Source organism: Cnephaeus nilssonii (assembly GCF_951640355.1).
Source record: "Cnephaeus nilssonii genome assembly, chromosome: 10".
NCBI lineage: Eukaryota > Metazoa > Chordata > Mammalia > Chiroptera > Vespertilionidae > Cnephaeus > Cnephaeus nilssonii.
The window spans coordinates 45,878,844-45,903,345 of NC_137081.1; the positions used below are offsets into that span (position 1 = coordinate 45,878,844).

The window sequence follows — 24,502 nt, forward strand, 5'->3', positions numbered from 1 at the left end:
CATACCTCTTGATAAGTGACCCCAGGCTCGGCACTAGCAGCAGCTTGCCAAGGTTCACAGTTTGGCCCCTCCTAGGTACCTACAAGCCCAACACAAGTAGCATTCACCTGCAGATCATTCTATAGCTCCAGGTGGGGCACAGACAGTGGCTGAATTTGCACCTTTCAGGAGGCCCCAGAGCCAGTGCACCTGATGGACAACTTCAGATCATGCCAGATTACAACTCTATCATATCCACAAGTGACACACTCAAGGGGTGGACTCAGTGAGCACCAAAACCCCACTAAAGCAACTCCTGTTCCGTATGGGGCGTCTCCTGCACAGCAGCTCTTCTGCTGTAGTCGCAGCTGGTCCTCACAGCCAATTGCCCTGGAGGTCAATTCCTCCTAATGATGCCAACAGCAATCAAGCCTCAACTACAACAGGTCATTGCACACAGCCCACATAGGAGCCACACCTAGAGTACCCAGCTCAGGTGACTGGGGAGGCTGAGCAACTAGGCCCTACAGGACACCTACTACACAAGGCCACTTTACCAATTCCAAGAGACATAGCAGCTCTACCTAATACATAGAAACAAACACAGGGATGCAGCCAAAATGCAGAGACAAAGAAACATGTCAAAAATGAAAGAACAGGAGAAATTCCCAGAAAAAAGAACTAAATGAAATGGAAACAAGCATACTACTGGTTATGGAGTTCAAAACAATGGTTATAAGGAGGCTCAAGGAACTTAATGAGATTTTCAAGGAACTTAGAATGTCGACAACATAAAAAAAGGACCAGTCAGAAATGAAAGATATACTAACTGAGATGAAGAATAATTTACAGGGAATCAACAGTAGAGTAGAGGATGCTGAGACTCAAATCAGTGATTTGTAATATGAGGAAGCAAAAAAACACTCACTCAAAAGAGCAAAAAGAAAAAAGAATCCAAAAATATGAAGAGAGTGTAAGGAGCCTCTGGGACAACTTCAAGCGTACGAATATTTGCATCATGGGGTGCTGGAAGAAGAAAGAGAGAAAGAAAGGGAAAACCTATTTGAAGAAAGAATTGACAGAAAACTTCCCCTACCTGGTGACATAAACAAGTCCAGGAAGTGCAGAGAGTTCCAAACAGGAGGAACACAAATAGGCCCACCCCAGGACACACCCAAATGCCAAAGGTTAAAAACAAAGAGAGAATCTTAAAAGCAGCAAGAGAAAAGCAGTTGTCCCAGAGGCTCCTTACACTATCTTCATATTTTTTATTTTTTGCTTCCTTGTAGAAGGGAGTGCCCATACAGCTGTTGGCTGATTTCTCAACAGAAACTTTGTAGGCCAGAGGGAGTGGCAAGAAATATTCAAAGTGATAAAAAGCAAAGGCCTAGGGAGAAACCAAGATGGCAGCATAGGTAAACACCTAAACTGCTGCCTCGCACAACAATATCAAAACTACAACTAATAGACAAAGTGGACACCATCCAGAACCACAGGAAAGCTGGCTGAGTGGAAATTCTACAACTAGAAGGAAAGAGGAAAGCACATTGAGACTCAGAGGAGCTGCAAAAGGCTGAGGTACGGAGGCGCGTGCAGAGAGGACGGGTGGCTGAGTGTGCGGCTGGCTTTCTAAAGCGGGAGGGAGATGGAAGCTCCCGACTGCGCTGAAATCCAGTCCCGGGTGAGACTCTAGGAACCCAAACTCATTTTTTGGGGGAATCTGGACTGTCAGGAAAAGAGAAAGCACACTGAGACTCAGGGGAGCCACAGAAGGCAGAGGTCTGGAGGCGTGTGCGCAGAGAGGGTTGACTGCTGAGTGCACGGGTGGCAGAGTGTACGGCTGGCTTTCTAAAGCGGGAGGGAGATGGAAGCTCCCGACTGCGCTGAACTCCAGTTCCGGGCGAGTTTCTGGGAAACCAGACTCATTCGGGGAGAAACTGGACTGTCTGGCAGCAGGCGAAACTCAAGGACGGCTTTCTCTCAGAGGTGCTTGCAACGATTACCAAGGGACAGTGAGACCCAGGGGCCTCATAGGGCAGGGCTGACGGGAAGCCAAGGCTGTCTGCTCCGCCCTGAGACTCTGCCCCATCCAAGCTGAGCACAGAGGCTTTTGCAAGTCTTCTCCCATAAGGGTGTCTCCAGCACACAAGTTCTCCCAGTGTAGACATAGCTGATACTCACAGCCAGTTGGCCTGGAGGTCAGTTCCTCCCAGTGATACCAACAACAATCAAGACTTAACTACAACAAGGCTGTGCACACAGTCCACAAAGGGGTGCACCATAAGTGTCCACCTCAGGTAACTGGGGGAGGCTGAGCCACTGGGTCCTATATGACACCTAGCACACAAAGCTACTCTACCAACTCAGGGAAGCAGCGAAAATGCGGAGACAAAGAAACAGATCACAAATGAAAGAAATGAAGGAAAGCAAACGACTGGATATAGAGTTCAAAACCACGGTTATAAGGTTTTTCAAGAATTTCCTAGAAAAGGCCGATAAATTCAGCGAGACCCTCGAGGATATGAAAAATGACCAACTAGAAATAAAACATACACTGACTGAAATAAAAAAATATTATACAGAGACCTAACAGCAGACTAGAGGACCGGAAGAGTCAAGTCAAAGATTTGAAATACAAAGAAGCAAAAAACACTCAATCGGAAAAGCAAAAAGATAAAAGAATCCAAAAAATTGAAGATAGTGTAAGGAGCCTCTGGGACAACCTCAAGCATACCAACATCAGAATTATGAGGGTGCCAGAGAGAGAGCAAGATACTGAAAACCTATTTGAAGAAATAATGACAGAAAACTTCACCCACCTGGTGAAAGAAATAGACTTACAAGTCCAGGAAGCGTAGAGAACCCCAAACAAAAGTAATCCAAAGAGGACCACACCAAGACACATCATAATTAAAATGCCAAGAGCAAAAGACAAAGAGAGAATATTAAAAGCAGCAAGAGAAAAACAGTTAGTTACCTACAAGGGAGCACCCATACGACTGTCAGCTGATTTCTCAACAGAAACTATGCAGGCCAGAAGGGAGTGGCAAGAAATATTCAAAGTGATGAATAGCAAGAACCTACAACCAAGATTACTCTACCCAGCAAAGCTATCATTCAGAATTGGAGGTCAGATAAAGAGCTTCACAGATAAGAAAAAGCTAAAGGAATTCATCACCACCAAACCAGTATTATATAAAATGCTGACAGGTATTCTTTAAGAAGAGGAAGAAGAAGAAAAAAAAGATAAAAATTATGAACAACAAATACATGTCTATCAACAAGTGAATCTAAAAATCAAGTGAATAAAAAATTTGATGAACAGAATAAATTGGTGAATATAATAGAATCCGGGGCATAGAAAGGGAGTGGACTGACAATTCTCAGGGGGAAAGCTGTGTGGGGGGTGCGGGAAGAGACTGGACAAAAATTGTACACCTATGGATGAGGACAGTGCGGGGGAGGTAAGGGCAGAGGGTGGGGTGGGAACCAGGTGGAGGGGAGCTATGGGGGGAAAAAGGAAGAACAATCGTAATAATCTGAACAATAAAGATTTATTAAATTCAAAAAAAAAAAAAAAAAGCAAGGACCTAAAACCAAGATTACTCTATCCACCAAAGCTATCATGTAGAATAGAAGGTCAGATAAAGAGCTTCATAGGCAAGAAAAAGTTAAAGGAGTTCATCACCACCAAACCAGTATTACATGAAATGTTCTAGGGTCTTCTTGAAGGAGAATGAGGAGAATATGAACAAAAAATGGCAATAAATACATATCTATCAACAATTAAATCTAAAAATCAAAATAAATGAACAAGGAACCTAATGAACAAAATAAACCGATGAATAAAATAGAGCCAGAGATGTGGAAACATGGAATAGAATCTCAGAGGTGTGGGTGGGAAGAGATGAACCAAAGACCATATCTGCATATATGCATTACCCATGGACACAGACTATAGTGTAGTAAAGGCCTCAGGTGGGGCGGGATCCAAGTGGAGGAGGGCAATGGGGGAACAAAAGGGGGGAGACATCTGTAATACGCTCAACAATAAAGATTTTAAAAAGAATTATTAACCATTAAAAAATAAAAATAAACCCAAAGGAAATAGGTTGACCATTTATTAATTAGTCCTCTACTATACAAATGGTAGCCACTAGCCAGCCACATGTGATTATTGAGGGCTTGAAACCTGGTTAGTCTGAGTTGACATTTGCTGTAACATGTTGAAGACTTAATACAAACAAGGTAAAATATATCATTTGTTAATTTTTATATTCAATTATATGTTAAGATGATATTTTGGGTATATTGAATTAAATAAGATGTATTTTTTAAATTAATTTCACTCTTGACAGTACCACCCAGAGAACGAAGAACAAGAGTGCCATGTTGAAGCGACCACTGCCGTTCAGATTCCTCTTATTCCTGCAGCTGCCTCTCCTGGGGATGGGGCTGACCCCCACAGTCCTCACACCCAGTGGGAATAAAGCGCATTTACTCCTGACATCTACACCCCCTGGAGCCCTCAGTGTTTCCACCCTGCCCCTCCCAGAGGTTCAGTGTTTTGTATTCAATGTCGAGTACATGAACTGCACTTGGGACAGCAGCTCTGAGCCTCGGCCCACCAACCTGACTCTGCACTATTGGTATGGGAACTCTGGTCATGACAAAGTCCAGGAGTGTGGCCACTATCTATACTCTTCAGAGATCACTTCTGGCTGCTGGTTGGGAAAAGAGGAGATCCATCTCTACCAAACATTTGTTGTACAGCTCCAGGACCCACAGGAACTTGGGAGGAAGACCAAAAAGAGGCTAAACCTGAAGGATCTGGTGATTCCCTGGGCTCCAGAGAACCTAACACTTCACAACCTGAGTGAATCCCAGCTAGAACTGAGGTGGAGCAACAGAGACTTGGGCCGCTGTTTGGAGTACCTGGTGCAGTACCAGAGTGGCCAGGACCGCAGCTGGATTGAACAGTTAGTGGGCCACAGCTGTAGCTTCTCCTTGCCTAGTGTGGATGGGCAGAAACTCTACACGTTTCGTGTTCGGAGTCGCTATAACCCACTCTGTGGAAATGCTCAGCATTGGAGTGAATGGAGCCACCCGATCCACTGGGGCAGCCATACCTCAAAGAAGTCCATAGAGCCCCCATCATTGTTTGCACTGGAAGCGGTGCTCATCCCCCTTGGCTCTGTGGGACTGATTGTTAGCCTTATCTTTGTGTACTGCTGGCTAGAAAGGACCGTATCCCGAGTTCCTACCCTCAAGAGCCTAGAGGATCTGGTTATCAAATACCATGGGAACTTTACGGCCTGGAGTGGTGTGTCTAAGGAACTGGTGGAGAGCCTGCAGCCAGACTACAGTGAAAGGCTCTGCCACATCAGTGAGATTCCCCCAAAAGGAGATGCTCTAGAGGAGGGGCCTGGGGGCTCCCCCTGCAGCCAGCATAGCTCCTCTTGGACTCCCCCATGTTACACCCTGAAACCTGAGCCCTGATACCCTGACAGAACGCCAGGGTCTTATAGCCCTAAATTGTACTAGCTTCCCCTTTTCCAACCAGCCTGGGCCCAATGCTCCCCTCACCCCAACTGTGGCTGATTTTGAATTGTGTGCCCCCTATTACTGCTCCCTCATTCAATATCTCCTTCTTAAGAATTGCCCCTTTGTCCTGTAAATGTTTGTCATCTCCCTCAATCCAGCCCTTCCTCGTCCTAGAATTTTTTCTACCTCCCTCCCAACTTCTTTCCATCTACCCTTCTGTTGTTCCCGAATCAATGAGAAATAAAGTTTCTGTTGATAATAAAAATAAATAAATAAACAAAATTAATTTCACTCTTTCTCACTTTTTAAAATGTGGCTACTAGAAAATTATAAATTACTAGAGGCCCGGTGCATGAAATTCGTGCATGGGGGTGGTGGTGGGGGGTGTCCCTCAGCCCAGCCTGCACCCTCTCCAATCTGGGACCTCTTGAGGGATGTCCGACTGCCCGTTTAGGCCCGATCCTGGGCCTAAATGGGCAGTTGGACAACCCTCTCACAATCCAGGACTGCTGGCTCCCAACTGCTCTCCTGCCTGCCTTCCTGATTGCCCCTACCTGCTTCTGCCTGCCAGCCTGATCATCCCCTAGCCACTCCCCTGCCAGCCTGATTGATGCCTAACTGCCCTCCCCTGCCAGCCTGTTTGCCCCTAACTGCCCTCCCCTACTGGCCTGGTCACCCTTAACTGCCTTCCCCTGCAGACCTGGTCCCCCCCAACTGCTCTTCCCTGCAGCCCTGGGTCCCCTCCAACTGCCCTTCCCTTCAGGCCTGGTTGCCCCCAACTTCCCTCCTCTGCCGGCCTGGTCACCCCTAACTGCCCTCCCCTGCAGGCTTGATCGCCCCCAACTGCCCTCCCTTGCAGGCCTGGTCTCTCCCAACTGCCCTCCCCTGCTGGCCATCTTGTGGTGGCCATCTTGTGTCCACATGGGGGCAGGATCTTTGACCAAGTGGTGGCAGCCATCTTGTGTGTTGGAGTGATGATCAATCTGCATATTACTCTTTTATTAGATAGGATAGAGGCCTGGTGCGTGGGTGGAGGCCAACTGGTTTGCCCTGAAGGGTGTCCCGGATCAGGGTGGGGGTTCCCTTAGGGTGTGGGGCAGCCTGGGCGAGGGTGGTTTGCAGGCCGGCCACGCCCCCCCGGCGACCCAAGTGGAGGCCCTGGTATCTGGGATTTATTTATCTTCTACAATTGAAACTTTGTAGCCTGGAGCAGAGCCAAGCCTTCTGCTCACTCCGTGGTGGCAGCCATTTCTGTTGGGATTTATTTATCTTCTATAATTGAAACTTTGTAGCCTTAAGCGGAGGTCTAGGCCGGCCAGGGCGGCAGAAGCTTGGCTTCCTCCATCGCTGGGGGCAACCCTAGCCTCCTCTCTCCAGCTCCGTGGCTGCCACCATTTTTGTTGGGATTTATTTATCTTCTATCATTAAAACTTTGTAGCCTTGAGTGGAGGCCTAGGCCAGCAAGGGCAGGCAGAAAACTTGGCTTCCTCCATTGCCGGGGAAACCCAAGCCTCCCTCCTGCTCTCTGTGGCTGCAGCCATCTTGATTGGGTTTATTTGCATATTCACTCATGATTGGCTGGTGGGCGTGGCTGGTGAGTATAGCAGGGGTATTATCAATTTACATATTACTCTTTTATTAGATAGGATATTTGTGGCTCATGTTATACTCTTGGACAGTTGCTGAATAAAAACCATTTTGAGCACCATCACCAATATGGACAGTTGTGTCTTGTGAGGTCATTGCTAGGCATTTAAACCCCTAGAATATCTTCCGGTCCTAGGCAGGCTTCTCCTTTACCATTTTTTTTCCTTCATTAGACTAGTGATTAGCTGTGTGTGTGCTCTTTTTCCATCTGCTGCTCCAGCTCTTTTTGTGCAAGATTCCTGCCTACTCATTTAAGTTCTGTTCTGTTCTGTCATAGGCTGTCCAGGAAACGAGGGTCAACTGGTCCAGTGACTAGCTTTGGGCTGCAGCACAAGAATCCCTTGGCGAGTTATTATTTCGCTAGGTCTAGAGATATGGCCCAGAAAATTTTAATTTGAAAAAGGTCTTTTAGTAATTCTGTTGAGCAGTGAGGTTTAAGAATCCATGATCCAGTCTAATGGCTTTCAAACTTTTCTTGAGCAGCAGAATTTCTTTTCCAAGAGAAGTCTTAATATAGAATCCCAATATTTTTTTAAAATGTGTTTTTATTGATTTTAGAGAGAGGAAGGGAGAGAGGGAGAGAGAAACATTGACCGGTTGCCTCCCACATGCACTTAGACCGGGGATTGAACCCACAACCTGGACTTGTGCCCTGACCAGGAATCGAACCAGCGGACCTCTCAGTGCACAGGCTGACGCTCAACCGACTGAGCCACACTATCCAAGGCTAGGATCCCATATTTAAAAGGTAAAAACAAACCTACTCTGAATGAAGTGGGCCTGGAGACCTAGGGCATCAACAGCTCCACCTCCCTTTTCCTCTCCCACTTCTCATCCCTCACTGGCATCCAGGCAGACCTTCAGGGTTCTGTCGATCAAAGTTTGAGTCTTGTCAGGCATTCTTCTCTATAGCATACCCCACAAGGGGTTCTCCAGCCTGTGCCAAGATGCCTCCAGTGACCTCTCTCCAAAGGCAGAGATGCTATGACAGTGACGTAATAGAAAGGAGTTGCTTCACACCGACTGAAAACCAGAAGACTGGTTTACTTTCCCTTCCTTCAAGCCCAAAGTTCTGTCCAAAAGTTCTCCCTTCCTTATCTTCTCCTTTATATGTAAGAGTAATGTTTCTTCTCTTGGTGAATTGTGATTTTTTTAAAGTTGTTTCTAGAAAAGCATATGTCATTTCTCTTTCAGCGATGTTAGAATTGTCTACAGTTTGTTTCTCTTTAGCCTCTTGGTAAGGAATATTTATTCTGTACTAGAGGCCCAGTGCACGGACTCGTGCACTGGTGTGGTCCCTCGGCCTGACCTGCGGGGATCAGCCGAAACCGGCAGTCCTACATCCCCCAAGGGATGTAGTGGCACGAAGGGCAGGCGGCTGGGGAGGAGCCCGAGCCCGGGCCGGGCGCCACACTGCTCCCGCTCATCCCAGCCCCGCTGTGCCTGCTGCAGCCACCACTTGGTAGGCTTGCTGCCGCTCCGCTGTGATCTGCACATGCCCGTCCTAGGGTGATACCGGTGTGCCCATTACCGAGAAGCGGCCGCAGGCTCGTGCTCAGTTGGTCCTGATGCTGGTCCCGATGCTGGTCCCGGTCCAGACGGGGGAGGGGTGCGCAGGGGGAGTGTCCACAGCTGTGCTCGCCAGCCATGAGCCCAGCGTCTGGCACACATTGGTCAGCTGAGCAATGCTCCCACTATGGGAGCACACTGACCACCAGGGGGCAGCTCCTGCGTTGAGCATCTGCCCCCTAGTGGTCAGTGCACGTCATAGCTACCGGTCGAGCGGTCAGACGGTTGCTTAGGCTTTTATATATATGAATAGGTATGATCCTCTTTTTAAATATTTTCTTGAGAAAAAATAGGTGGGCCCCTTTTTATTCAGTTTCTAATATCCTGAGAAAGATTTGCCCTCCTGATTCTGGATATTTGTATTATTAGTATCTACATCTGCCTATAGTTTTTTAAATAATTTGGTGAAATGAATTTCACACAACATAAAATTAATCATTTTAAAGTGAGCAATTCAATGGCATTAATTACATTCACAATTTTGTGCAGCCAGCACCTCTGTCCACTTCCCAAACGTTTCCATCACTCCAAAGTAAAACCCCTCACTCATTAAGCAGTTTATCCTCACCCTGCAGTCCTCCAGCCCCTGACAGTCACCAATCTGTGTTCTGTCTCTATAGATTTGCCTCTTCCAGATATTTCATATAGATGGAATCATATGATAGGTGAGCCTTTGTGTCTGGCTCCTTTCACTTAATGTAATGTCTTGGAGGTCATCCATATTGTGGCAGTCTCAGTACTTCATTCCTTTTTATGACTAAATAATGTTCTGTTGTATGCATATGCCACAGTTGGTTTATCCATTCACCCACTGATGGAAATTTGGACTATTCCCACCTTTTGACTCTTGTGAATAGAGATGCTTTGAACATGTGTATATATGTACTTGTTTTCAATTCTTTGAGGTATGTACCCAGGGATGTAGTTGCAAGGTCACATAGTGAATCTATGTTTAACTTTTTGAGGATCTACCAAACCATGTTCCATAGTGACTGAACCATTTTATATTCTTCTGATAGTCTTTTAATTATATTTAGTACATGTATTAATTTGGGGGTGAGGGGGCGGGGATTGACATAAACTGTATTCAGAATGCTTTTGAGAAATGGCCCAGAGATCTGTCTGCATTGAGCAAGTTAAACAGTTACTTGGAAAAATCACTCCTCATTCCATGCTGTTCCAAGTGTAAGTGTGTAGCAACTTTTCAGGGGAACCCTGACATCCTATCTAATAAAAGAGTAATATGCAAATTGACCATCACTCCAACACACAAGATGGCTGCCCCCATGTGGTCAAAGATGGCTGCCCCCATGTGGACACAAGATGGCCAGCAGGGGAGGGCAGTGGGAGGGACCAGGCCTGCAAGGGAGGGCAGTTGGGGGCGATCAGGCCAGCAGGGGAGGGCAGTTGGGAGGGACCAGGCCTGCAAGGGAGGGCAGTTGGGGGCAATCAAGCCTGCAGGGGAGGGCAGTTAGGGGTGACCAGGCCGGCAGAGGAGGGAAGTTGGGGGTGACCAGGCCTGCAGGGAAGGGCAGTTGGGGGCGACCCAGGCTTGCAGGGGAGAGCAGTTGGGGGGGACCAGGCCTGCAGGGGGGGCAGTTAGGGGTGACCAGGCCTGCAGGGGAGGGCAGTTAGGGGCAAACAGGCTGGCAGGGGAGCAGTTAGGCATCAATCAGGCTGGCAGGGGAGTAGTTAGGGGGCAATCAGGAAGGCAGGCAGGAGAGCAGTTGGGAGCCAGCAGTCCTGGATTGTGAGAGGGATCCCAGATTGGAGAGGGTGCAGGCTGGGCTGAGGAATACCTCCCTCCACCCCCCACCCCCCCACCCCCCTGCATAAATTTTGTGCACCGGGCCTCTAATTTATAAGAAAGCAGAAAGCAATTATATTATCAGCTAGGCCAGTGGCTTTCAAGCTTTTTGGCATGATCCACAGTAAAAAGTGCAGCTTATATCATGGACCAGTATACATAAAATATGCTTATGAAATAGGAACAAAAGTTTTATGTCCATTTTTACCATGTGACACATGCCCAGATAGTTTCCATTTATTATTTTTTTTACTCTGTTTCTTTCTCTTTTTAATTGTCAGACTAAATTGATTTCTTGACTCACTAAGAGCTATGACCTTTAGTTTAAAAAATACTGGTCTAAGCCATTCTCTGTAGATCCAAGGCAGGACCTGTATGTTGTGAAATGTCTTTGTATTATATAACCCACTTAAATAATAGTTTCCAGAATTCCAATTGAGTTCAGTTATCAAGAATTGAATTTTTTCTTATTATATAGTATGAATTTTCTTTAACCATTGTATTTATCTCTGATTCCTCTCGCCCTGTTACATACACAGTTCTTTAATACAGATAAATATTTTCTCTGCCTACCTTCATTATGACATTTGTCATTAGAGACTAGTTTAGATGTTGAGAGCACAGTCTGGCTAGCTGTCTAAATTTGGGAAGTTACTTTATCTGTGCCTCAGTTTCTTCATCTTTAAAATGGAATAATATCTATTCTCATAGGATTGCTGTGAGAATTAAATTAGTATATATCCTATATAATAAAAGGCTAATATGCAAATTGACTGAATAGTGGATTCTATGACACATACTGACCACCAGGGGGCAGACGCTCAACACAGGAGCTGCCCCCTGGTGGTCAGTGCGCTCCCACAGGGGGAGTGCCGCTCAGCCAGAAGCCAGGCTGATGGCTGGAGAGTGCAGCAGTGGTGGCGGGAGCCTCTCCCTCCTCCTTAGTGGCAGCGCTAAGGATGTCCAACTGATGGGTTAGGCCTGCTCCCCATGGGCTCCCGGCCTGTGAGAAGGCACAGGCCGGGCTGAGGGATCTGCCCTGCTCCCCAAGTGCATGAATTTCGTGCACCGGGCGTCTATTATAATATAAAGTGTATACACATAGTAAATAAGCAACACATAAGAATCAGCTATATTATTGTAACCATTTTCTAACATGTTACTTAGGTATCTATTTTATCTTCATTATTAGATTAACATGTTTCTTCAGAGAAGAGTTTAGCTATGTCTGTATCATAGCTATATTCCTTATTTAATAAATACCTAATAAGTATGTTTGAATAAGTGGATCAATATAGATAAATATGAGATCCAGTTCATGTCTATTAGAAGTTTATAACTAGACTGAGAGTTAATGTAGTGGCTAAATATGGGCTTCAGAATTTTAAAAAATCTGAATTTAAATTTTGACTTTACCCCTTTCAAGGTATGTGAACTTGAGCAAGTTCCTTCAGGGGAGGTTGTGAGTATTAAAGGACATAAATACGTAAAACTCTTAGTAGTAAGTTACAACTAAAAGGCATCATTCTTCTTCTTATTAGATGGAGAATTGACATATATACCAATGAATAAAGAAACAATAAAGAGGAGTGTATGCAAGGTCATACAATGAAAACAGTGAAGAACATACTAATGGTCTGCAGAATAAAAAACATTCCTTCTCTCTAAAGATACTTCTCTCTAAGAACCTCTCTGTTATTTTCAATTACTTTGTTACAATAAATTCCCAGAAGTATAATTCATAGATCAAACAGTATAAGGCGTTTTTTCCCCTTGGGTAGTGGTGGTGGTGGTGTTGGTTGTTAAATACTTGATTATTTTCCGTTTGTTTGTCAGTTATTTGTTTCTATGCTTAAATTCTATTGCAATTGTATTTATTGCTTATAAACTTGAATGATTCTTATTGCTGTCTGTTGGGTTTGGGTATACGTGAGTCAGACTTTTCTAATATAAAGAACTACCATAAAGCTGCAGTTCTTGAGGAAGTCCCATAAATACAGTAGGAACGTTTTATAGGTTTCAGTGGGGATTCTGTAACTGTACAGTGGAAAATCTGTTCTGCAGTGGCTTAGGGTATAATATTACCCTCACTTAGCAGTTAAGAAAATGAAGCAACATAAAGAACAGTGTAAGGAAGTTAGAGCAATTTAAAAAATAACTAAAACCTATTAAATGCTTAGGAAGAAGCAAGTTAAACTAACAGTTTAAAACATGCTTAAAGCTAAAGACCACATATACTCTCATTGTCTCAGAGCTTGGTTCTTTATAGGGAAATGAATTGTTCTATTTTCTTTCTTATATGTTGTAGAAATTTACAGATGACTTGTCCCAGCCTTAATAATACTTTCTCTTTTTTAATTCCTCACCAGCAGATATGTTTTTTGTTTCTTTCTTTCTTTCAATGTAATTTATCCTTTCTAAGTATACAGTTCAGTGATTTTCTGTAAGTTTATAGTTATAACCATTACCTCAGTCCAATTTTAGAGCATTTACATTACCCTAAGAGGATTTTTTATGCCAATTTGCAGACATTGCCCTCTACAATTCCCAGTTACAGGCAATTACTAATCCACTTTTTGTTTTCATATTTTAGCATTTTCTGGACTCTTCATAGTAATGGAATCATACAATGTGTGGCCTTTTGCATGTGGCTTCTTAGCATAATGTTTTTGAGGTTCATTCAAGTTATGTATAGCAGTAGTTTGGTGGGTTTTGGTGCAGAAATACTCCTATCCCATTGTGTGGATATTACACATTTATTTATCCTTTTATCATTTGATGGGTATTTAAGTTGTTTCCACTTTTGGGGTATTATAAAAATGCTGCTACGTGAATATTTGTGCTTATGAATATTTTTTGTGAGAACATATGTTTTCAGTTCTCTTGGATGTAAACCTAAGAATAGAATTTCTGGGCCAGAGGATATGTTTTTATTGATTTTAGAGAGAGAGAGAGAGTTCAGTGTGACAGAGAAACACCAATTGGTTGCCTCCTGTCAAACCCACAACCTAGGTATGTGCCCTGGCTGGGAATCGAACCTGCCACCTTTTGGTGTACAGGATGACTCTACAGCCAACTGAGTCACCCAGGCAGGGTAATACTACTATTTTTTAAATAAATGACTTGTTGCCTTTAATAATATTATGTATATGGGGGGGCAAAAGTAGGTTTACAGTTATGAGTATGCAAAAGTTTATTCTTGTATTATTATTTATTGTATTATTTTCATGTGAACAACTGTAAGCCTACTTTTGCCCTACCCAGTATGTTTATATGTACAGAATACAAGGTATAGTTGTCAGCTCAAAGTGATTCCTCACATATATTAAAATAAGACAAAACAAAAATCTATTCTAATCTGATTCATTAGAGCAAGTGACAAAGCTGCTTAATGATTATTTGGATTTTAAATAATTAGGTTTTATTTGAAATAATGGTGGTTAAAGTTTCATCTGTGAAACTGAGTTTTGCATTATCATTTGCTTTTCCTGGGACTTCAGTATACCAGTTCTAATCCTTCTCAAAAGATTGCAGTTTCTCACCTTTCGGTGGTATATTTATAGGCAGTTCCCTGGAATACACCCTCTCATATACACATTACTTAAAAATAGCACCAAGCTTATTATCATTCTACCCAAACCAACTCCTTATTCTGTCATTGATACCCCCAGTTTTCTTGATATTCAGTTTTAAGATCTTGAAATCATTCCTGACTCTTCTTATTCTACTCCCCACAACATCTAGTTAATCTCCAGGACATAACAGCTTTGTTTTTTTCCACAGTGTCTCTCCCTCCACTCTTCCTTTCTGTTTTTCATTGCCACCACCTTAATCCTGGACTCATTACTCTTAGATCACTGCAACAGTCTTCTAGTTGGTCTCCCACCCTCCAGTACCTCCCCAATTCATTGTGTCTTACACATTAAACCGTTCACATTTGAGATCCTCTGATTTTGAGCTCTTAACTTCATCTGCAATTATTCAAGAGAACCAATCAAAATGGATATTTTTATTGTTTCCTGTACAAACTGTCCACAGTCCCAACTTCATACACATATATCAGTTAATGTTTATCAGTCACCATAATGATGCACCTCAGGAATTTTATAATTTACCCCTTGCTCCTCAGTGAGGTAGCTGTAAATATCATATGATATTAGTGTTGGTGATATTTTTTACAATTTTCAATAAGTAAATTTCAAGTTATATAGAACTTGAATTTTTGTGTATATGATTTCATTGTTTAGAAAAAAACCGGTTTATTCCAAGAAATCACATCACTCACTAAAGTTTTACCAGTTGCAAAAAAAGAAATGCAAACTATAAAAACAAAACAAAATCACCTTTTTATAAAGATACTGCTTTTTATTCTAAGAAAGACATTTTTGTGGCAAAAAATAATATCTTCTCGTATTGGGAAAATAAATTTTGAAACTAAAAAATACTTAAAGAAAATGCCAATTCTTAGAAAGGTGACTTTTTTATATCTATATCAAGTAGTCTATAATTTAAATGTAAATGAACCCATTTATAGCAATTATGGCAGCTAATAAGAAGTCTAAAGTTACTTTAAAAACTGAGGATAAGCACAAAGTGTTTTACAAGTATTGTAAAAAGAGTATTCAAAAACCATTAAAGAATGCCCTGTGCATCAATTAACAAAAAGGCAAATGCATTTAGTCTTAGAGTAAAATACAGTGAACCACACCAGCACCTAAATAATCATGCGCCATAGTAGTTCTTCCGGGACATGATGTACTTCAATCATTTCCAAAAGGTGGCTGGGGCTTGCAACACAACCAGTTTTAAACCAAGAAACCATAGAGGTCCCAGGGTTGTCCCAGCACTTACCAGAAGGCACATCTGACACAAAATACATTCAGTCGAGGTGGAATTAGTTTGTATCATTTGTCTTTGCGTAATCTAGAATGACAGATGCATCCCCTGCCGCCTTTTTCCTGCCTTCTTCAACTGTAAACCATGTTTTACAGTTGTTTTATTTTATTTTTTTATAGGGATCATATGCAATGGTCAAAAGAGGAAGAAGCAGCAGCCAGAAAAAAAGTAGAGGAAAACTCAGCTGAGCGAGTCCTTCTGGAAGAGCAAGGTAGGCAACTACCTGTTGTCGCAGCTCCTGGAGCCCAGCTTTTCTGTTTGACCTTCCACTGATTCCGTTCACACCTGAGGCTTTTTCTCCTGCTTGTGTCATGGCTTTGGCGAGTTCTTTGCTTCTGCCTGTGCCATGTGCTTGTTCCCTTTGGGAGAATGCCCAGTTTTTCCTGTACAGTGGGACCAACTTAATGAAATAAATTATGTATTCACCTTGTACTTGCTCTTTTTTTTTAGTCATATTGTTGCTCTTTCTGGGAGACACACGCACACATGGGTGGCATTTCAAACAAGATATGAAAATATAACTTAAAGTTTTTCCTCTCGTTAGGAGTCTTTTAGTATCTGCTTTGCGTTTCACTTGTTAGGAATGTTCAACAAATTCAAACACTGTCGGCAAAGAAGGTAAAGTCATATCAAAATGTTGCTGGTCTCTTAGGATAAATATAAAGTTCCAGTATGTAAGGATTTAAGGTAACTTTTCTTGAAGGCCATTGATATTTAGAGTTTAATTCAGATAAAGCCTTGCCAGGCCTTCAAAAATGGCTTCTGAAAAATTGATCTGTGCGACTATCACAAAAAAAGAAAATGTGTTGGTGAGGATGTAGAGAAATGGCAACCCTTTTGCATTGTTGGATGAATTGTAAAATGGGGCAACTTTTATGGAAAGCAGTATGGAAGCACCTTAAAAATTAAAAATGAAGCTACCATATATGACCTAGCAACCTCGCCTCTGGACATAGCAAAAAGAAATAGAAAGCAGAGTCTTGAGAGATTTATACATCCATGTTCATAGCAACACTATTCATAGCAGGCAAAAGGTGGAAGCACTCCAAATGTCCGCCGATGGATAAAAGGATAAACAAAATGTGGTAGATACATACAACAGGTTATTGTTCAGCCTTAAAAAGGAAGGAAACCCTACCACATGCTATAACCTGGAGGAACCTGGGGAACATGTGAAATGAAATAAGCCAGTCACAGAAAGGCAAATGCTATATAATTCCACTTATATGTGAAAAAAGTAGTCATATTCATAGAAACAGAAAGTAAAATGGTGGTTACCAAGGCCTGGGGGACAGGGAAACACCAGAGTTGTTGTTTAATGGTTATGAAGTTTCAGATTTGCAAGATGAAAAAGTTCTAGACATCCGTTCGACACTATGGAACGGTTAAGATGGTAAGTTTTACATTATGTGTTTTTACCACAATTTTTTTTAAAAGTACCCCCCCAAAATGACCTCTGTCCTTACTACATTGCTGGGAACCCACAGATATTCTGCCAAACATCTGTAGATAGGATTTTTTTAACCTTATTTTGCTTAAAATCATTTCTTCTTAACAGCTTGATTCTTTTTCCTTTAAAAAAATACACCAAACTTATTGAAGTAGCAAATGCGGAAATTTAAACAACTTATAAGTGAATTCTCACAGAGCTCAATGAATTTTCCGAACACCTACCTCAAGAAACAGAATATTACCAGTAACCCAGAAACTTCTCATGTTCCATCCCAATTACCATATTTTCCCCAACCCCTCAGGCCCCACAGTGAGCAACCATTGTTCTTCTGGCTGCTGACCCCGTGGGTTAGTTTTGTCAGAACAGTTTGGTTCTGGTTGTGACCACTTCTCATGCACTCTTGTGGCAAAATCTGAGTACCCATTAGATAGAGCAAGTCAGAAAACTATGGTCACGGGTCAAAGCCAGCCCACTGCCTGTTTGTATACTTCATACATGGACACAGACATACTCATTTATTTACATATTTTCTATGGCTGCTTTTGAGCTATGTTTACAGAGCTGAAGAGTGGCGGCAGAGACCACATGTAGCCCACAGTGACTACTCACTAACTGGCCCTTTGAAGGAAAAGTTTGCCAATGCCTGAGATACAATTTTTGGGATAGATTGGTCAGCTGTCCCAAGGCTCCCTAGGGAAAGGTATTTACATTCCTCCGTGCAAGCCAAGCTAGTGAAAATCACTAATCCCACTGGTAGTTAACTATCGTTCTAGTGGCTTAAGTCTACAATTGAGGCTAAAGTTTGAAGCGAAGGTAGCTGTGCAACCCGAGCTACTGAGACAGCCCTCCGTAGCTGCCCTTACCCAGTGAAGGGGCGGTGCTGCGTCTTATCCTCTAGCACAGTGGTCGGCAAGCTCATTAGTCAACAGAGCCAAATATCAACAGTACAACGATTGAAATTTCTTTTGAGAGCCAAATTTTTTAAACTTAAACTATATAGGTAGGTACATTGTTATTAACTTAATTAGGGTACTCCTAAGTTGGCCTTTGCTAAAAACTCAAGGGGCCAAAGAGCCGCATGTGGCTCGTGAGCCGCAGTTTGCCGACCACTGCTCTAGCATCAGTTGCTGTTCCTTTAGAGCTTGCTCTCATTTCTTGCCCCTAAGCTTGAACGTGTCCTGGAGAGTGGACAAGAAACAAGAGTACCTGACCCACAATGGAGCTGTTCTATTTTTATGAGCTTCCAGCCATGCAGTCCAGAGTGGGATATAGCCCGGGAGTTGGATTTGAGGGTGCATACCAGTGGCAGTTCTGCTTACAGATCAGCCAGCATTGCATTCCTTTCAGGAGCTCTGTCATTCTGTTTCTGAGGAAGTATAATTTTGCTTCTTTGCCAGCAGCTGCACAGACATATTTTCCACATTACTCAAGCTTCTGCTAGTGGCCACCTGGATGTGACAGAAAGAGTCAAGCCTAAACCGAATTAAAAGTTATCAGTCATCTTAATTCATTTCCCGCAAATTAAAAATTATACACAGTATATTTCATTTGATCATTAAAAAACCAAGGATTTTTCCCCCCACACTCTTGAATATTTCTGTTTAGAACATAAAGAGATGAGCAGTGCTGATAATGTTCCCTTACAGTGCTCTGCACGAGGCTGCCTATTTTGGCCTATTTATGTTAACAATGAACTTGAGTGAAGCTAATGAGAAGGTTATTTTAGGGCCCTGGAAACCGCAGTAAAGGAAAATGACAGTTCCCACAGAATCATAGTGTGACTGAAATAGAAAGGTGGTGACTGGGCCCTCTCTGCAGAAGCAGGAAAAGCAGGCTTGAGAGGACTGATGGTACTGCTTTGAAGCATTTGGCGTGTGCTTATTAGCATGTCCAATCTCTTTCTGAGCAAGTTTTCTGGCTGTCATGGAGACACAGAGCAGAAGATTCCATTGTAAAATGACTCCAAGTGATGGAGGTTTCTGCTGCATCCTGTCTGCATCCTCCCGTAACACTCCTCAGTGCGGTGGACTTCATACAGGTCAGGGAACCAGGAGAGGGCCACACAGTGAGGGTGCCCGGTTCATCACACGTAAGCAAGGTTGCGCGTGGCAGAGAAAGAACACTTTTGTTCCGAGAAGCTGTTGAGTGACAGGACATTGCAGTGAGAGTAAAAGCCTACCTAGCCACCCAGTCCAGTCTCTGCCAGGGATCATAGAGCTGCTAGTCTGCGGAAGCTAATCTGGTGAGGCTTCTAATCTGGTATTTAATGTCTCTGATGAATATGGGTCAAGTGAATAGATCCGTTTAAAAGCTCTACTGTCCCAAACTTCGTGAAAACCCAAAGGAAGCTCTGACCCAGTTCTCCCAGTGCCTCTGTTAACCATCATCCCTTCTTCCTAGGAGAGTCCTAAGTCTTTAAAAGATCCAGTTTTCTCCCATCACAAAGTATCCCATTTGCAGATTGTTATACAGCATGAGCTTATCTTACTTATTTTAATGCCACTGGGAGGAAATGCTGCTAGTTCTCCGACTCTGGCCAACTCTTTAGCATCTATTTTCTCTCTTTCTCTTTCTTTCTTTCTTTCTCTCTCTCTTTCTTTCTTTCTTTCTTTCTTTCTTTCTTTCTTTCTTTCTTTCTTTCTTTCTTTCTTTCTTTCTTCTTTCTCTCTTTCTTTAAAATATATTTTTATTGATTTCAGAGAGGAAGGGAAAAGAGAGATGAGAGAGAATCATTGATTGGCTGTCTCCTGCACGCCCCACACTGGGGATCGAGCCCACAACCTGAGCATGTGCCCTGACCAGGAATTGAACTGTGACCTCCTGGTTCATAGGTTGACGCTCAACCACTGAGCCACACTGGCTGGGATCCAGCATATTTCTCTGTGTGTGTCAGTCTGTCCTGTCATTCCCATGTCCTGTTTCTCACCTATTGTCTCACCTATTGTCTCAGCTGTTGATGAGAATTGAAGTCAGGAAACATCCTCACAATTCTGAAAATAAGAACTTATCCATCACAGATATCAGTCATTTTTTGCTGTGAGATGGTTGACATTTTGTTTTTGTGATTAAAATGTATAGCATCCAAGCTCTCCTTAGCAATATTTCTTTCAATTAGGTGCCCAGATTAATGATTTTTAATACCACATATTCTCTGTTAAATTCTTTTAAATTTTATTATAGACCATATTTCTTTTAAAAGCAGGTTAATTTGAGAAATGAGAAAGATTCATTTGGCAGTTTTTGAGTTAACATGATTATCCTCCTATATAATAAAAGGCTAATATGCAAATAGGCCAAACAGTGGAACAACCAAACAACCGGTCGCTATGACGTGCACTGACCACCAGGGGGTGTGCACGGAACATGGCGGGCGTTGGCAGCAGGTGGCAGAGCGTGACATGGTGAGCATCTGCCGCGGCGGGATGGTGGAACATGTGAGCAGGGGCGCCAGACCAAGGCGGGGCACCAGTCGCTGTCTTCAGGGCAAGCTTCTGGTGGTTACTGGAAATTCTTTGCTCCCACGACTGCGGTCCCACCCAGTGCTCGCACCTGCTGCTGGCGCCGGCTCTGCTCATACCCGCTGTTGGCGCCATCAGCAGGTGCGAGCGGTGGCTGCTGGCCCCAATCGCCCCTCAGGGCTTCTCTAACTCCCCCTGCTCCTGAGGGGCTATCAGGGCCAGCAGCTGTAGCTCACACCCGCTGCCAGCGCTGGCCCTGCTCGCAACCCATAGCTGGTGCCCAGAACAAGTCCTGATGGCTCAGCGCCATCAGCAGGTGCAAGCAGTGGCTGCCGCCCCGATTGACTCTAAGGGCTTCTCCACCTCCCCCTGTTCCTGATGGACGATTGGGGCAGCAGCCACCGCCGCTCTCATCCGCTGACAGCACCAGCCCCGCTTGCACCCGCTGCTGGCACCGACCCCAATAGCTCCATGCTGTCAGCGGGTGCGAGCAGGGCCGGCGCCATCAGCACATGCCTGCCAGCAGACAGGGAACCAGGGCCCACGGTGGGAGGGACTGGGTGGGGGCATGGAGGATGGGCCAAGACCCGCCCCTGTGCCCACTGCAGCCTCGCGGCCCACAGTTCCTTTGCACTGGGCCCCTAGTATTTTATAATTTTCTAAAAACATCTCCAGTGAGTTATATCTCAGCTGGCTATTTAGCAAATGTAATGGGTTTTTAAAACTGAATAACAAAAGCAGCTGTGATTTTTACTCTAAAATATCCTTATAAATAACTACCTAGCTAGGATGAGTTATCTATGTCAAGCCAAATAGTAAAAGAATCCCACTATACCTTACCTTGAATAACTTACCACTTGAGAGTATCCTATGTGGAAAAAAAAAAAAAAGCAGCTATAAGTTTTTTTGTGCTGATAAATTGAGGGTATTGTTTATAAGTCAGTTTTAATTTAAAATTTCATGCAGTGCTCTTAGAAATGTACTTTTCATTTCATAACTTCAAGAGTTTTCTTTTATTAGACAATGGTGAACTTTATCAGTGACATGTGGAAATTACCAACTTTGAGAGCTCAGGTACTTGTGTAATTGATGTGCAAAAGTAACTTTAAATTGCTTTTTGTTATACTGCAACTTAGAATAAATTTTCATAATTCATATTAATCATATCATATATGTCAGATACATAAATGGTTTAATTCATTTTCTTAGTTATAATATTCAGTGTGATTCAGAGTGAATTCTGAATACTTAAGTATTGTTAGTGTGTCATATTCCTCCTTCCCCTCGGCAGTACTGAATTTAATAAGTGAATAATTGAGAAGATGCTTCATTTGGCTGTGTTTAAACAGATCACTATATCCTTTTTATTGCCATTGGCATAGAACAATTAATTCTGAGTTGGCAATCTAGGAATGTGAAAGGAAAAAAATGTTCTTCCAAGAAAAGCTGATCATTTATACACCTATTTAGAAGGTCAGTTGGACCAGATAAAGACAGGGCAGATTTTGCTTCACTATATTCTTTTATTATTATTGGCCTGAACTTGAGGTAAGTTAACAGCAGGTTGAAACTAAACGTTTCACTCATGGTCAAAAAAGTAGCTCTTCCAAATCCCCTGTTATCACAGGTATTCTTGCAGTTCAGGAAATTAAATCATATGCTGAAGGTGTTTATGTTGTCTCATAACCATAATTATGAGTTTGATTGAGCTCCCATGTGGTCTCAGAAGCTGTCACGCATTACTGGTAACTATGGAGTTGCCAGGATTGATTGGAGATACTACTGAAAACACAACTTTAAAAAGCAAAAAAAAAAAAAAAAAAAAAAAAAAAGGGAATGAGTTACAGCCCATTAACCTTTCCCCATCCTATCCTGAGAGCTGTTTCTGTTTTGTTTCTATGCCAAAAACCCATCTATTCTCATAGAGCATTTAATGTTGCCATTGCTCACCCTAATTTCTTCATATAACTTTGCATACATATTGATATTTTATATAATTTAAATGGGGTTTAATTCTGTATTTCTGACCTGTTTTTATGAAGGTTTACTCCAATCAGCATTATTTTTACAACTTAGTTATACTGATTATAAGTCATGCTGAAGTTTTCATTTTAACTTGGTGTTTCATAATGAGAAGAAAGTACAGAATTAGAAAAACAGATTAATTTGCAACAGCATGGATGGACATAGTGGGTATTATGCTAAGTGAAATAAGCCAGACAGGGTAAGACAAATACGATATGATATCACTTATATGTGGAATCTAAAGAACAAAGTAAACAAACAAATAAACAAAATTGAAACAGACTTACACATACAGAAAACACACTGAAGGAGGCCAGAGGGGTGGGGTGCAGTGGGGTAGGGTAAAATAAAATAATGGGATTAAAAAGTGCACATTGATAGCTTCGGAATAGTCACAGGGATGAAAGGTAAAGCATAGGGAATAGAGTACGAACTATCTGTGGTGCTAGGTGGGCACTTAAATTATCAGAGGAAACACTTTGTAACCTACATGAATGTCCATCCATTTCTGTACACCTGAAACTAATACAAAATAATGTTGAACATAAAAATATAAAGTATCAGCAGAAACCTAGAAAGGAAAACAGATTATTTTCAGAGATATTTTGGAGGGGCTACTGTTGATTTTCTGATAGGAAGGCAGTGTAGTGTAATGGTGTTAAGAGCATGAGCTTTAAAGTTTGATAGACTTGGTCCAAGTCCAGGCTCTGCTGGACCTTGGGAAATTTTTTTTATCTCTTCTGACCTTGAATTTCTTCATAATTTGAAATAATACATCTATTTGAGAGGTGTTATTAAGATTAAATGGGAAGAAAAATCCAAGTAAAGTGCCTAGCACATAATCAATACTTAGTATGTGTAATTGTTGTTATTTTTAATGATGTTGTTATTGGTATAATTATTTATGTCACTGTTTGGGGTTCTTTTCCTCATAACTTGGAAAATCAGGAAATACTTGAAAAAGGCTTAAAAGTATATACACAGACCTTGACCATCATCTTCTAATAGTATTCAGATCCTTTTTAAAGATTTCCTAGGCCAGGGCTGAATTTAGATGCTTGATATATTTGGTATATGAATCAGATTCCAGTCATCTACTGCAGATTCATTTTCTTTGTAAATTGTAGAAATTAAAATAGTAGTATAATACAGGCTCATTTTTATGACAGCAATCTTATCCAAGATTTTGTAGTTTGTAGAACTGATAATGTCTAAAAGTCTATGTAGGAAGGTACATAGACTTTTTAGAGCTTGAACATGGAGATACATTCAACCTCTCATCAAATGAGGAAACTGTGTAGGCAAGTTGAAGGAAGAATCAGATAAGATTATTTATCTTTGTGTAAGATGTAGACAAAACTGCAAAAGAAAGAACTACATAATATCCATTAAATTGTTAGCATCACTCCAAATTTTTACCTGATTGTAATAAATGAATGTAAAATAAATTTTTGAGTTGCAGTCAGTGTATAGACCATCCTGTGTGAATGTTTTCTCTTATTATTATCCTTTTCATTTTAATTGCTATGTAAGGTTACTCTGTTTTGACCTGCATGGTTTGCTTGGTCATGGTTTGTTGGGTATTTGAGTTATTTCCCAGTTTTTCCTCTTACAAATAGCACTGATATGAATATCTTTTCTTCCAAGTTACTCCCTAGGTGTCTACCTCCCTACCACCAATTAATCCCTGGGGGAATAGTCTGCAAATTAATCCCGGTGTACTATTATATTTTACTAGAGGCCCAGTGCACGAATTTGTGCACTGGTGGGGTCCCTCTGCCTGGCCGGCGATGGGGCTGATCAGGGCCGGCCAACCAGGGGGAGGGACCGTGGGAGCGCACTGTGGGAGCACACTGACCACCAGGGGGCAGCTCCTGCATTGAGCGTCTGCCCCCTGATGGTTAGTGCATTGTCATAGTAACCGGTCAACCGGTCTAAACGATCGCTTAGGCTTTTATATATATATAGATTAATTGATAGTTAGGTTCAAAATCACTTCACAAGTAGCTTGGTATTGGAAACCCAGATACTAGAGATTTGACTAAATGTAGGTCTTGTTAGGTGGTTGCTTTTTATTAAGCAGAAAAACCTTCTACCAGCATAAAGTGAGTTACAAAGAGGGTT

General features: G+C 42.4%; 1 protein-coding gene across 8 annotated transcripts in view; it reads left to right on the forward strand.

Moving 5' to 3' along the window:
* The window catches only part of METTL8 (methyltransferase 8, tRNA N3-cytidine), an 85,368-nt gene that overhangs the window by 32,439 nt on the left and 28,427 nt on the right, over positions 1–24,502 (forward strand). For 6 of the 8 annotated variants that reach the window (XM_079782060.1, XM_079782059.1, XM_079782058.1 and 3 more), the window contains one exon: positions 4,338–5,771. In XM_079782060.1, the coding sequence (XP_079638186.1) occupies positions 4,338–5,478 (1,141 nt within the window). In that variant the 3' untranslated portion in view covers positions 5,479–5,771. Of the gene's footprint in view, positions 1–4,337; positions 5,772–15,561; positions 15,654–24,502 lie in introns of those variants that run through there. The other 2 variants (XM_079782064.1, XM_079782065.1) reach the window with 1 other exon arrangement.